The following is a 14,327-nucleotide window of genomic DNA, read 5'->3' on the forward strand; positions in this document are numbered from 1 at the left end:
TGCAGGTCCACGGCTGATGCCCTGGCTGCTCTGCATAAATCACTGGGTGGTAAATATATTTAAATGAAGAGCTATGGCAGTCTTGCTAGCTGAGTAATAAATCAGGGCTGAGCAGCTCCGTAAAGTTGAATCTTAATGCCTTGGCTTGGAGTTGTAGGGTGGGGTGGTAAAGCTGATGGAACAGCGGGATGTTTCTAAACAGAATGTGCCTGCCCTTAGTTACACTGCCACAAAGAATATAAACGATGCTGTATACGTAACTGAAGTGCTGAAAATGGCTTTTTGTTGGTGTTGCTTGCCCTGTTTCTTGTGTCCGCTTAATATCAGCTTTACATCTCTTTGGTGGCAGCAGCAGATCTTGTGCCCGGCAGTCAGGTCCCTGGCAGGTAGGAGAGAGTTCCTAAGCCTTGACTTCCAGTCCTATGCTTAGTGCTGCAGCCCTGGTGCTGTGACATCAGCCTATAGGAAATTATGGTGCTTAAACACTTTCAAGGACCTTCTTGAAATATTTCATTATCTGAGGAATTTTGTGGAATACCCAGAAGGTGATTATAAACCCTTGGAATGTGGCTGCCTCTCCATAAAGCACTCCAGCCAAACAGCGTTTTGAGGCGACTCTTAAATCTTGATGAGGTTTCATATTCTGGTTTTTTTTTCAGATTTGGATTTGGTTCCTGCAACCCTTGGGCTGTTTGTTCCTCACACTAGAGGAACACCTGCCCAAGTTGCCTACTCTCAGGTGCTCCAGCACTTCACTGCCTGCTTCTGCTTCAGTACCATTAGCAAAGCTAATGCTTGCCTGGTGGCTGCGGTGGCATGTCCTAGGGAAGCCCGAATACTGTTCTTGGTGCACAGAAATGTTCTGGTGATGAAAAAAGTACTCTGCTCTGCCCTTGCGTGGCCAAAATGTAAGCGAGGGTCCTGCTGCAAGCCCTCTGGCCAGGCTCAGGTGCACCGCCAGAGCTGGAGCCTCGGAAGGGTTTCCTTCAGAACCGGATTTGGAAGTAAGATCAGGTTTCCTAAGAAGGGGCTCTGCAGGACTGCCCTACCCATCAGTCTGTCCTTCACCCCTCTAATAGCTGCTTCTTGCTAATTTGACAGAAAGCTTTTTTCTGTTTTTAAAAAATAGGTAGCAAGGTAGGTGGGAGAGTTTTGGCTAAAAGGACGCACCAAAGCTCGCCTCTCTCCTCTGTGCGACTTGTGCAATGCGTGATGTGCTCTGAAAGCCAAACTCTGGCAGAAACTTCAACGAGATCTCCTGTCTTGCTAGACATGGGAGTTTATGCCTCGGGGTTTTTCTCTTTGTGTGGACTCTTTAGTACTCAGTAAGACAACATGTCCAGTGGAAGCTTCCTCTCCGATTAGGATATTCGTCGTTTCTTTTCCATGTGGATTCTCTGAAGCCTCATAGTGGGTTTTGTTCAGCCTTTAATTCAATTAAGAAATCCAGCAAGAGATGCAAACCTTTTTAGCCTCATTGGTTTCGGTGCTTATGACTACATCTGAAGAGAACATCTCCTGCATAGTACAACAGGCAGCTTAGGGGGAAGTATTTTTCTGGGCTTCAGTTGAGATTTCAGGTGCTGCTGGAGGCTTGTGGATGGTTTTGTCCCTTTGGAGCATGGAGTGGAGGAGAGACTGCGGTCACCTATTGGTGACGGTGCCTTGGTTTAAACCTGTTTCTGAAGCAGCGCCTTCAATAGAAACCTGCTTTCCAGCTGGGTGACTTCTGTCAAAGGTCGTTAGCTGGTGTGATTAGACTTGAAACAGCTGGTGGATGGTGAGTGATACCAGGGGACAGGACACAAGTGGTGACTGTCACGCCGGCTGCTCTTGCACATGTTCTTCGGTGCTAGCTGGGGAACGACCTGCCCGCCGAGGAATACAAGATCGGGCTCTGATGCCTCATAGTCCTTGCATTTTAAAAGTGACATCTTGTATCTTGCTTCCTGCTAGTTTGTCTCTGCAAGTTCACGTGTAAACCAGTTGGACCCCATGTGAATCGTTTCTAGAGAGTCCAGAATCAGACGTCAGTGAATACACTGCTATGGCACAGTGAGCCCGTGGAGGGCCGGGGAACTTACCTCGAGAGTCCTGCATCTTCTACTTCCAATGTTTCTAGGAACTAGTGCCCCTCAAATCCGAGCGCGGTGTCATGGGAACTGGTCTGCCGCCTTCTGTACGCTAACCAGTGAGAACTCTTCCATGGTCCAAATTAAAATTGCTCTAATTTTTCAGAGTGGTGCTTTGCTCTTGTCTCTGTCGGCTGCCTACCCAGGCGCTTCTGCCAGCCTGGGTTTCCTCTGTCCCGGGCTCTCCCACAGGATGGCTTCTGCTAAAATGCTTTTCCGTAACGCCACTGTCTTCACTTCAGTATTAACTTCAAGCAAATTCAGCACGATATGAAGCTTTCCTGACAAAAGAGAAATCTACCTATTTTTATCTTGGTGCCTTGAGTTCTGGTTTTTACTAAATCTTGGAAACTGATAAAGTGTTCATGTGCATGTATATATATATATACATGCCTGTCGTGTTTGTCTTCAAAATATGCATTTTTATAGCATTTGTATGGAAGGAGCTCTTAGCCCCATCTTCTTTTTTTGTTTGGTTGTTTGTTTTGTTTTAACCTTTTGTAGTTAATTTCCTGTGGATTTTAGTATTAGCTTTAGCTTACATTTCCTTAAACATAGAATTAAATATTAGGATTTTGTAAAAAAAACATTTTGCTCTGTTTCCAGACAAAACCAGGAGTTACAAGTAGAGTTTTGAGGGGCTTGCTCTGGCTGGCTACGCACTGGAAACCCAAGTGAAACCAAAGCCAGGTTAAACTGCATGCCCGTAGGCAGACTGACCCTTGCTCTGCCCTGCTACAGCTGTATATTTAGCCTATATGCCCTTTCCAATAACAGCCAGGAGAAGGTGCCTGGAGAGGAATGCGAGTCATCATTTCCCTGAATGCTATCCCGGGATCCTGCTATCTGTCACGAAGTGCTGCTCGAGCCAGAAACGCTGCCGTGGTAACTCTGCCTTCTGTAAAATTGTCCCATCCCACCCTTTTTTTTTTTTAACCTTCATGAAGTTTTAACATTCATGTTCACAACCTCATTGGGTCCTGGGGGAAGCTCTCATTTTGTTTGGGTTTGAGCCTGGTTCAAGTTAGTTTGGCTTCTGGTCCTTTTATTAGAGAAGTGCCTGGGCTCTTGTTCCTTCATGCCCCAGTGCATCCCACTTTGGTCTCCAGCTTCCTCCGGGCAAGATCCATTTTCTACCGCTGATGATCCCTGTTGCCCTTCCCTGCCAGCCCTCCCTCGAGACGGGGCTCGGTCGGAGGGCGCAAGCAGTGTTTAACGTGTGGGGTGGCACTGGTGAAGCTGTCCTCAGTGATTATTTGGAGTCCTCTCCTTGGTGGGTGTTTATATCCTAATTTGCTTGCTGCCAGCAGCCAGGAAAATGGCAGTTCTACCTGAATGCGATGTTTGTAATTACAGGGAAAAAATGATCTCTGAGGCCTTCTAAATACTTGGGAAGATAATATCTGAGTTTCCTTTCAACTGAATGCACTTGAAGATATGATCTGAGTTGGCTGTCTGGGAATAACAAAGTGGGAGGAAGGGATTGATTGTGGTTGCAGAAACTTTCATCAAAGAGTCAGAAGTCTTGCCCAGCCAAAATCTGCGGCTGCTGGTCACTGCCGCGGGTCAGGCGCAGCGGCCGTTCGAGGCATGGCTCAAGCATAGGACAAGTAGCACACAGGGCTGCAAGGGGCCACTCGAGCAGGATTGGCAGGCGGGGGGACATCCATACAGTCTTCCAGCAAACGTGTCAGGTCAGCGTGCAAGTCCGTAGTCGAGAGGCGCTTGTGGGTACCATACTCATCCCCTCCTGCCTCCCCGGAGCTGCAGGACGCTGGGGAAGGCGCTTGCCTCCAGAAGTCGTCTTATCGCTGCACCTTGCAGGGGAAATGTTCACTGCAGGGAAAGAAAAACACCGTGTCCAGCTGGCAGAAGGGCTCTGGTGTCCTTCGTGCTTCTGCTGCTGCTCTGCAGTGCCCCTTGCACGCAGCTCTGCAGGAGTGCCCCTGGCTGGGGGTCCGGGGGGCGGCCGGGGCTGCTTCCTCCCCGCCACAGCTCTTGCTGGAGGGAGGGCTACCGGGAGCATATCCTCGGTGCTCACCTTTTCCAGGGCAGGAAATCTCCCTGGGAGCAGAGTCCCCAGCTGGGAAGGACAGTATAGTGGCCCAGCTTCTGGACAAGCAGATGCAATACAGGGGAAAAAAAGGAGAAATTCTGCTTTTTGCATCTTTTCTCTCTATCTCGGAGGTGCCTCTGCGTTCGCTCTGCAGGAAGTGCCAGAGATCGCACGTCCTAATGAACACAAAGCCTGTGCGGTGTCTCGAGCGGTTCAGCTTCCCCTCGCTGCTTGCTCAGCACTCCGCTGTCTGTCCGTCAGAGCAGAGGCATCGGTCGGTGTCTCTGGTCCCAGGCTGGTGGAGAACCACTAGCAGGTTTTGTTGGCCAAGGGGAGACATGAGGTGCAAATGAGAGGGCTGTGAGAAGGCTTCATCCCTTCTTGGTGGCACAAAACTGTAGTTTTCAAACAAAAGGTAATGGAAGACAGTAGAAAGCTTTCTCTTAGTTACAGGAAATTTAAATATCGTGGTGCTTACTCTAGCAGAATAAAAACCGCTGTGAGGTGTCGATTGCTGTGACCACTTCCCGTACAAGCTTCACGAAGCTGCTTGTGGCACGTATGATTTGAAGCAACAAGTCAGTGACAGTTCGCAGCCGTGTTCCCCATCAGCAGGAGGGTGCTGCTTGCTTTCCTGCCTGGCACTGCTGGTTTGGGTTTGTTTGGGTTTGGTTTCTTCTCCTCTAGATTATTTTTCAATGTCAGGGTTTCCTGTTACTGTCACCAGATGTGCTGGAGACGAGCAATGCAGAAATACAAGAAGGGATGAGACTTGAAAAAAGCATCTTTTTTAAGCGTGTGTCCTTTGAGCTTGGTGTCAGTTCGGTTGGGCGTTTAACTTGGTGACAATACAGGGTGGGCATAGCTGCAGAAGAGCGTGTTGAAATGCAGTTTTAGGGCGAGGAATGGAGTACAGCTCGGTTTGTACCTCCTGGGCTGATGGCGTCTGGGGTGACCAGCTAATGACGGCAACCTTGTCAACTGGCTGTGGGGGGCAGAGGGTGGAAAGGGCTCCCAGGGCTCCAGGAGCACTGATGTGGGCTCCCTGTTAAGGCAGCTTTCTCTTGCAGTCCGATCTCTGATGCCGAGCTGCCTGCTACTTTGGTTTTGATGTACACATGGCTATAGGCAGGCAACTGTGATGGCAGCGTTAAGCCAAAAGCTTGTGAATGAACTTGTCTTTTAGAGAGACATCCAGTCTCGGTATAAAGCCACCATCCCTGCAGATGCCTGGTTAGCGCCGTGCAGGACAGGATGCCGTCGCTCTGAGCGCAGCTGAGCGGGGAACTACGGCTAGTGGTGAATCTTCCTGCCTCCGCCTTGCCTGGTCCCTTGCAGCAGCTGCGTGCCCGTTAGTCTGCGTGACGAATACGTCTCTGTGCAATTGCCCTCCTGTATGTCCCTTTCCGTAACTCATCCCCGGCGCAGCAGCGTCTGGAGCCTGGGTCATCTTCTGCGAACGTTCGTGGCTGAAGCCATTGAGGTTGGAAATAACCCCCGGCGTCATTTGCAGCACGTTCCCGTAGCTTATAACGTAGGCTGTTGGAGGGGCTGCTGCCTTTGTTTCAGGGTACGTCCGGAGCTGGGCAAGTGCGGAAACTCTTACTGTTTCCTAAATTTCACGCTCCAGAGTGTTCTTTGTGCATATAACGTGTCAAGCTTGCAGACTGACATGCTCTTAATCTTAGGGAGACTGTTATCTATTAGTTCATAAACTTGGTGATGGGCTGCTCTGCCCAGACGTGCTGGCTCTGAGCTGTTTCTCCCTCCTGCCCCCCTCCCCAGACTCCTTTAGTGCAGTGCAGACGTGCACGGAGCACCGGCCGCCTCTGCCTGGACCGTGCCGCCGGGCTGGCACCGTCGGTGCCTGCTGTCGTGTTTTTGGACCAGGGAGCATGTACGGCAGAGTGCCATCTTTGTGTGCCTGGCCGGTGACGCTGGATTTCATCATTCCTCCTGCTTGCTGCCTTGACACGCAGACGCGCAGTAGCTGACGGGACTTGCCCAGAGATCCTCCTGTGGAAACACGCACGAGAGATCTTTGCGGAGACAATAGCTCTGTTCTGGAAAGTTGCACTGGCCCTTTTTAGCCGAGTCTGAGTTTGCTTCCTTAGAGAAAGGCCACTCGTTTAGTGCTTCCTTTAATGAGGATATTGGTAAATAAGCAATCAGGTAAGTGGGATTCCTCCTAACTCTCCTAAATACCTTCTTATCTGGAGTAGAGAATTGCACGGCAGTTACCTGAGCTTTCTGCATGCTAGGCTCGGTGGCATTAATATGCTGGCAGTGATTAATTACCGCAGCCCAGTGATGTGATTGTGTGCTTGAGCAATTGGATTAGACACAGCTGGACGGAGACTTCACTTTCACTGGTTCTTGCTGAAGCGGTGGTGTAATCGGCCACAGAGGAGGAGTGATTCCTCGGGCAGCCACGCTCCTGCTGCCGGGACTCTTCCCCTGGCCCCACGCCTCTGATTCTGTGTGGAAGGAAAGGTCTCTGGGAAGATGCGTGGCTGGGAGTAGCTACTTTGTCCTGCTGTCAGTCCTTCCTTTCAGTCCTTCCTCCCATCTTCTGTCTGCACTGTTCTGCGTTCCTGAATAATGAAGGTAGAGCACGTCCTTAACATGTCAGCGGGCCTTGTAGCTGCATGGAGAAGGAGCAAGCTCCAGCACTGTCTTGACAAGTCAGCATCATATCAAGCGCAGCATCGTATCAACATAACTTCACCAAGCAGGCCCAGTTCCGTGTCTCTGAGATGGGGGTTTGGCACTGGAGATCAGACATCAACATTGGCACGTGCACCGCGCGCTAGGACTGAAGCAGATGTTGATACTGACTTTGATGTTTCATCCAACGCTCTGGAGGCTCAAAGTTGAGACCAAAAGAGCTCTCACAGAAGCAGGAGGATAAAGAGAAAGTTGGTTCTTTCAGAAGATCAGACAGAATGAAACATCCTGAAATTCAGGACTAACCTGAACCTTTGTGTTTCTTCTGCGGAACTGGGCAGTACAGATCCTGCTGGAAGAAGGAGCACTGTGCCGTGTAGAGAAGGGGTGGTCTGGCCTTCCCTCGTGACTTGAAAGTGCCATCGAAGTCAGTTGGCCCTACGGCCTGATGCTTCCCGGAGATCAGCAGATGGCCGCTGCAGAATGCCATCTGCGTTTGGGTTTTGGCCCTGTTTTGAGCTTGTGTGAAGTGTTGACATTTGTGCTCCAGCTCCATGCCACTTGCTGGTCGTGGACAATGATCCAGAACACTTTTTCCTCGTACTACTGGGGTGATGTCTCAAACAAGTCAGTCTGTGTTTTGCCCGTGGTAGTACCACATGAAACGGTTTGGGCTTTTGAACTTGACAGAGGCACCACGCACGTCCCCAGTGCTTGTTCCAGCCTCGCTGCAGGTAACATTCGCTCTGTTCTGCAGCTGCAGCGAGACCTGCAGTGCTGGCCGCTGGTGGGCTTGCTGAGCAGGACGACCGGCATTCAGGCAGAGGACCTCCTATCACAAAAACCATCCTGCCTTGAAGTGACAGTCCCCGTGGGCCTCAGCACTGCGGGCGATGCCTTGTTCCAGCTATCTGCAGAGGTGTGCCAGCCTGCCTTCCCTCCGTAGCACACAGTGTGAGAGGCTGGCACTCTTTCAGCTTCTGGCAATTGTTTGGTGAGGGGGAGCTGTGTTAAGAGATTTTTTTGGTGGTGCAAGTTTGTTCTCAGCTCTCCTGGTTTTTTTTTCTTTTGTTATCAGCTACTGAATTCCTTGTATACCTCCTGTGTGCTCTGCTTCCATATGCAGAGACTGTTCTTCTGTAGCTCCCCTAAAATGAAATTCTGAATTTGTACGACCTGTGAGCATCACACGCGATCTTCGCAGCCAGCGCTTGTGTTGCTTGGCTGAGGGGCACGTATCAGACGGGCAGTGTTTGTTGCCTGCTGCGATAATTGTTTCTGCAATGGGTGATGACTTCATCTTCCTCTCTTGCTTGCCACAGATATCAAGAACCAGCTCCCTTCTGCCCAAATACTCCTCTCCATCCAACAAAAACGCCCCAGGGCAGATCACGTCATTTGGCTGAGCCACACAGAGCTGCACCACGCTCGTGCACGAGCTCTGCTGCAGCCGTGACAGGCCAGGGGCAGGGGCTGGCCTGAAGACGTGGTGCCGAACCTCTCCAGGCGTCTTTACAGCTCCGTGCGGTTGTGTGCTGGGTGTCTGTCTGTCTGGTTGTCTGGGGCGTTCCTCCTCTGCCCAGGTGCGGAGGCTCAGCGCAGCTGTGAGAGGCAGCCATGTTTCCATGCTGATAGCATCTCGGCCCCGCAGCAGCCACGGGGCTGCTGGGTTCTGCTGCTGCCGCATTCCTCCCCAAGCTCCCGGCGAGTTTCTGATCCTGCCTGTACTTGCTGTGCGGGTTGCTTTCTAGTCCCTCGCGCAGCAGGACTTTCCAAGGAGCAGGCTTCAGGAGATGCAGCTCACGGACAAGGCATTGTCACTGCAGCGTCCATACCCCGAACTCCACGGAGGCTGAAGGTGGTTCCGCTTTCTGCTTATTTAAGGCACTGTGCAGGCATGGGAGTCCCCCGTTTTCCTGCTGTGATGATCAGTGGCCTCCTCAGGACCTCTTGCAGGTGTTTGCTCCGTCTCTGTAGCTCATTCACAGCCTGTTGGATATTCTCCAGGGAACGTCTACTGTGGCGGTGGCCTCGCTGAGGTGACTCTGGGTCCCCCCAAAATCAATTGCAGTGTGTGTCAGACTCATCCTCTGACCACGCAGGGAGCTGGTAGGAGAGATGGGGTCCTGTAGGAAGCGTGACTTGGTCTTACCCACCCAGCCACTTCATCTTTCGTGATGATAACCTCTGGAGAAGCAGCTTGGGCATCTCACTCTGGGGTGAAGACCACCATGTGCTCAGTTGCCTTTGGGAAGAGCCTGGCCTTGCCTTCCCTGTTGTTTCATCGGGTGTGTTCCTATCCCAGTCGGTTCAGGCAGTGGGAAGGACAAGAGCGGTGGGGGAATGGGCTTTCTTCTGACGCTGGCATGTCTCACCAACCATCCTCCCATCTCTCTTGTAGTTTCCAGCAATGTTATTCCACCTCTGCTCTCTCTTTTGCCTTTCACCTGAGACAGGCTTTCCGCGACTGATGGGTCAGATCAGATACCTGCCTTGGGGAGGCCAGAGGTTATTGTGTTCGGCTCATAATTTCCGCCACCCTCAGCCCTCTTTGCTGGCTGCGACTGCTCGCTGGGCCCGTTACCTGGCATGGGAGGTGTCAGCCCCTCTGCGTCAGTGGTTTGTTGTGAAAAGGCCCATCGAGGGGTGAGGGTGTGCAGGTCCTTGCACACTACCTCTCAGCTTCTCTAGAATGCAGATTTTAGGGTGAGCAACCAAATCTTACCTCTCCTATTATTCCTAGAGCCCGCTGTGGTAACCTTGGGCTTGGTTGCCTGCAGGGACAGGCCCTCTGCCTGCTTCTGCGAGCCCGTGGTGGGCAACACGCGCCTGCCTGGCCGCAGCGCAGCAGGACAGCTTGTCCTGCAGTCGTGCTGCCCCGGGACCTCCGCAAGGGCAAGACGCAGTGGGATTTCCCTTCCCACCCGGTCTGGCTCCAGGGTCTCTTGGGATGGCCTGATGTGCGTCACACAACGCAGCTGGAATGGACTAAAATAAATGGATGCTGTGCTCAGAGGATTGGGAGCCAGTGGTTAGCGGTTGGGCTGCGTTTGCTCTGGGAATTTGGAGCCACTTCTCTCTCAGCCGGGAAAAAAGGAGTTGGTTCAAGACGTGCAAGTGCCTGGCCTGAGGAAGCCCAGTCCCGTGTGCTCCCGGGGGCCTGAGCAACACCCGCCTGTCTGTGCGTCTGTCCTCCCGTCCTGCATAACCCACTGCCCGGCTCGTTACCGCAGATTAGTTAGAGGGCTGTGCTAGCTGCAAATGGAGACGCTGGAGTGGGCAGTACGGCTTCCCCCGGGGCCTCAAATGGCTCTGTCCTCTTTCATGAACCCACTTGTTCTGCAAAGAGGCTGTGAAGAGGAACGTGGGGGTGTGTAGAGATCCGTGACTCCTGTGTGCCGTGGCTGAACGCAGGCTGGAGGGAGAAGCAGCTGGGGAAGCGAAGGAAATAATGCACCGAAGGAACAGAGGAGAGAAAGGAGAGCTGTGATCCAGGGGACCAGAGAGAGGGTGGGGATGGGGAGGAAGCAAGTGAAAGAAGAAGACAACCAAGTGAGGGAGAGCTGGAGGGGTTTCTTGGCAGAGTGTGGGGACGGGCGAGCTGTGCAAGCAGCAGGGAGCTGGACGGCGGGTAGCAGTGTGGGACACTCTGTGCATAGCTTACTCCAGTCTGATTTTTGGGGTGCATATTGCTAGACCCCAAATCAAGTTTAAACATACTAATACAAAAAGCTGGAACAGAGAGGGGACCTGGCTTGAAAGCCAGGCTCATGGGTCAGAGGAGCACAAGCATCTGTCGTGCGTCAAGCTGTCAAGATGGCAACTTTGGAGGACTGAAGGTTTCTTGGGACCTTCATACTGTGTAACTGGCATTTAAATCCACTGAAGCCCCAGCCTGACTTCAGCTTGCCTTGAAAGGTCACCCATTACCACTGTGCTCTGTCTTGGCTTCGGTTGTATCTGCCCTATCTCCCTACCTGTGGCTACGTCAGGATGCTGTGGCTCCAGAGCAGCAGAAACATGGTTGTGTGCATGGAAAAGAGAAGGATCTTGTTTCTCTAGAGATGCTGTGCGTCAGAAGAGGAGCTGAGAAGCTCTTGCTCTCTTTAATGGTAGTGGTGACTTTTGCAGTCAAATCAAAAAGCTGAAACGAAGAGGGTAGCGTGGCAAGTAGCCCTCTGTCCATTGCAGAGAGGTCTGTGTGTTAGCTGGCTGGCTTGGATATTGTAATTATGTGCTGATTGGGTTTCCTTTGTTTAAGCAGGTTCCCAGGACTCCTAGGATGAGGCTGCTGTGAAGGACTGGCGGATCCCCTGCCTACGCTGCGGAGCCTGCAGATTCCCTGTGGTCCCCTTTCCGGCTGGAGCACCGTCGCCGAGGCCGCCGGGAAGAATGACTGTTGGATGCCTACTGCAGCCCCCTTTCCTGGGGAGGACTTGGCTCCCCGTGCTGCTGCTGGCAGCCTCTGCTCACTGCCACTGGCCCAGCGAGCCAGCAGAAGTGGTTCGGGACTGGGAAAACCAGCTGGAGGCCTCCATGCACTCCGTGCTCTCGGACCTCCGGGAGACTGTGCCGGCCGTGGTGGGCATACCGGACAGCTCTGCCGTGGTGGGACGCTTCTTCAGAGTCTCCATCCCCACGGATTTAATTGCTTCCAATGGAGAAATTGTCCAGGTGAGAAATGCCATTCCCTCAGGCTCATTCTCAGTTATATTCTTGCAGGAGTCGAACTAGTCACCCCACGAACAGGCTGGGTCACGAGGGTGCTGTGAAGCAGCCTTAAGGTTTTGTAGGACTATGGGAGAAGGATTTTAAAAAAAAAAAAAAAACAAACAAAACCTTCAAGTCCTCACCTCATTGCAAAGTTCCTTTCCTCTATAATGAAGAGAGGAGACTTCTCCCCTCAGGGATGACTGATCAGGTTTGTTGGCTGTATTTAAACTGTGAGATACTCGGCCCCTGGAACGATGGGTGCATTCATAAGGAGATGTTGCCTCGGGATCTGGGGAGCCACAGATTCCCTGGGGCTGCTGCTCTGACGCTCGGGGAGTTTGCTTCACTGTGGTAACAAAACATTGCTAGACAAACAGACCTTGTTCTGCCAGCGGGGCTCTGGGCTGCCTTTGACACAGTCTATCCTGACCTCGTCCCTAAGTCCTCTTGGGAAAGATGGGAGCCTTTCTCTTTATCCGACGTACCCTCATGCTGCTGGCACTGCAGACACCTGAAATCTGAGTTTTGGGAGTCGGTCCTGAGGGCAAGAAAGTGTCAGAATATCCCAGAGGAGGGTAGGCACGCTGCCAAACCCACACTTGCTCCTCTTCAGTCCTCTCCTGGGAGGGTGCTGAGAAGACAACTTCTCAGCATCCGCTTGCTTGGATAATGCGGAGTTCAGAAAATTCTGTTCTTAAACAGAACTACCTTCTGATCTCAGGAATTTTTTTCAAAGAGCAAAATGGAAAAATAGTTTTAAAAATCCATATTTAGAAGACATTATAAAAAGACAACCTTCTGGTGTGTCTCAGAAGATCAGAGGGAGATGGAGAGCAAGTCGGGAGAAAGTCTGACATCTCAGCTTCTCCTTGAAGGCAGGTTTGTTTTAGCTCTGCCTACTGTCACGCAATTATCTCAATCCAAATACGTGATCTCGCTGGCTTCAGCGAGGGTGCCGGGACCGCGACGTGCCAGTGGTAGGCAGAAAATCTGAAGAATGCATCTGTTATTGACAGACGGTCAGATGGGGAGGAGGAAGGTGGTGGGTGAGCCCCTGGCTAGAGGAGTCGGAGAAGGGGACGAGCTGGTTTCAAAGCAAAGGCTGTGACATTTAATTGCCTCTGTGGCCGAGGAGACTGGCTTGGACGGGAGGTGGTGGAGCCTGCCCTGCTCTAACCACTGCCTGTTTTCTGCGTGCGGGGCACCTGTATAGCAGTGGGTTGCAAGGGTCCAGATGGGTGCGGTGAGATCTTGTGTTATGGAAATGATAACTTTGGTTTGGGATTTTGCATCAGAGTGGCTTGTTCTGGTGTTGTCTAATGGCTACTTTGATGGCAAGAATAATTTTCAGTGTTTGTATAACACCGCAGCTTCCTCAGTCTCTTTTTCCTGGCACAAAAGTAATCTGTGATAGCTCCGGTAGGTGCAGGCAAATCCTCCAATAGATTATTTCCACTCCTGGTAGCTTCAAACAATACCTCTGCCACTTTGGTGTTGAGGCGTGTTTGCTAACACCAACAGATGCCTGAAGAGATGCAAATGGCCTGGGCTGGAGCAGGACCCAACAGTTGCTAGTTGTGTGTAGTTCAGCAAACGCTGGGAGCGATTTTCACGCTCGTCTGTGGGCTTGCCCGAGTGCGTGTTGCATCTGTTCACCTTGAAATTGATTTTAGAAGTGCAGCAGGCTCTAGGGCACTGTTGGCAGCCTCGTTTAGCTGGTGTATCTGGAAGGTCTCTCCCTTGCAGAGAATGTGTGTTGGCTGCTGAGCACAGCTGACCTTTGCTACGGGGATTTGATTCCTGGCTAGCGAGAACTGCGTAGGCAATTTTGGGTGCTGGGGTGCATTTTTGTTTTACTGGAAAGTTTCAGGGCAAGTTGCTCTGGTCTTTTTCTCAGGCTGCCTTGCGTTTCTCAGCCAGAGCAGTAAAAGCGTAATACTTCTGGATCTTGCTAACTAGTGTACTTAAACCCTAATAAGAAAGAAAAAGGGGCTGTGCCCTTTGAGATGAAGCAGTGGGTCGGAGTTTACAATGAGATGTGGTTGCCTATACTCAGTCCCCTTCAATTTCTAAGAAATTGGCTATAATTTCATTTTTTTTAAAAAAAGCTGACGGTTGATGTCCCCAAGCTCCCAGGAGATTCCTATCTGGAGCCTGAAGAAGGTGTGATTGCTTCATTTCTAGATAGTTCCCGCTGATTATTTCTAGGCTCGGTTTGTATTGTGGTGGGGATGGCCTTGAAGCTGCTTCTCAGATCCTCTCCCTGCTTGTTAGCAGACTCCAGCCGGCTGTAGACAAAATACTTTTCCCTACAAACTTGGTTGTGGGATGGAAACAACGCCAGGCATCTGCAGCGTGGCGGAGGAGCGCCCCGCAGGCACGCGCTCCTGCACAGATCTGTGGGCTCTGTGCGCAATCAGGTACGCGCTCCTGGGAGCAGTCGCCAGTGTTTCCCTGCCACCCCCAAGCTGCTCAAGAGCAGGTGAGATTTTATGGCTAAGTACAAAAGCAAGTTTATTCTAACGCAAAGATGCAAGATGCAAAGGTGGACCTGCAGAAAAGTAGTTTAAAAACTACTTTGTGTCTTAATTTTCAGAGTCTCTTTTCTGTGTTGCGCAGAGCCAGCTGCCAGCAAGGCTTTGTGGCCGTAGTAACTCATGGCTGGCAATTAGAAACCCCCTTCGCCTGTGCCTGGTCTTGCTGAGCGGGTGCCTCGGTCGGGCATTAATGTGTCCTCTGAAGGGCGGCCGCAGCTTTGC

At 51.6% G+C, this 14,327-nt stretch overlaps 1 protein-coding gene across 1 annotated transcript in view; it reads left to right on the top strand.

The window, feature by feature from the left end:
- The window catches only part of DAG1 (dystroglycan 1), a 53,751-nt gene that overhangs the window by 25,983 nt on the left and 13,441 nt on the right, over positions 1 to 14,327 (top strand). Inside the window, exon 2 of the mRNA XM_075159290.1 lies at positions 11,120 to 11,529. Within this exon, the coding sequence (XP_075015391.1) occupies positions 11,248 to 11,529 (282 nt within the window). The 5' untranslated portion in view covers positions 11,120 to 11,247. The remainder of the gene's footprint in view (positions 1 to 11,119; positions 11,530 to 14,327) is intronic.

The sequence above is a fragment of the Calonectris borealis genome, chromosome 10 (genome assembly GCF_964195595.1).
Source record: "Calonectris borealis chromosome 10, bCalBor7.hap1.2, whole genome shotgun sequence".
NCBI classification, from domain to species: domain Eukaryota; kingdom Metazoa; phylum Chordata; class Aves; order Procellariiformes; family Procellariidae; genus Calonectris; species Calonectris borealis.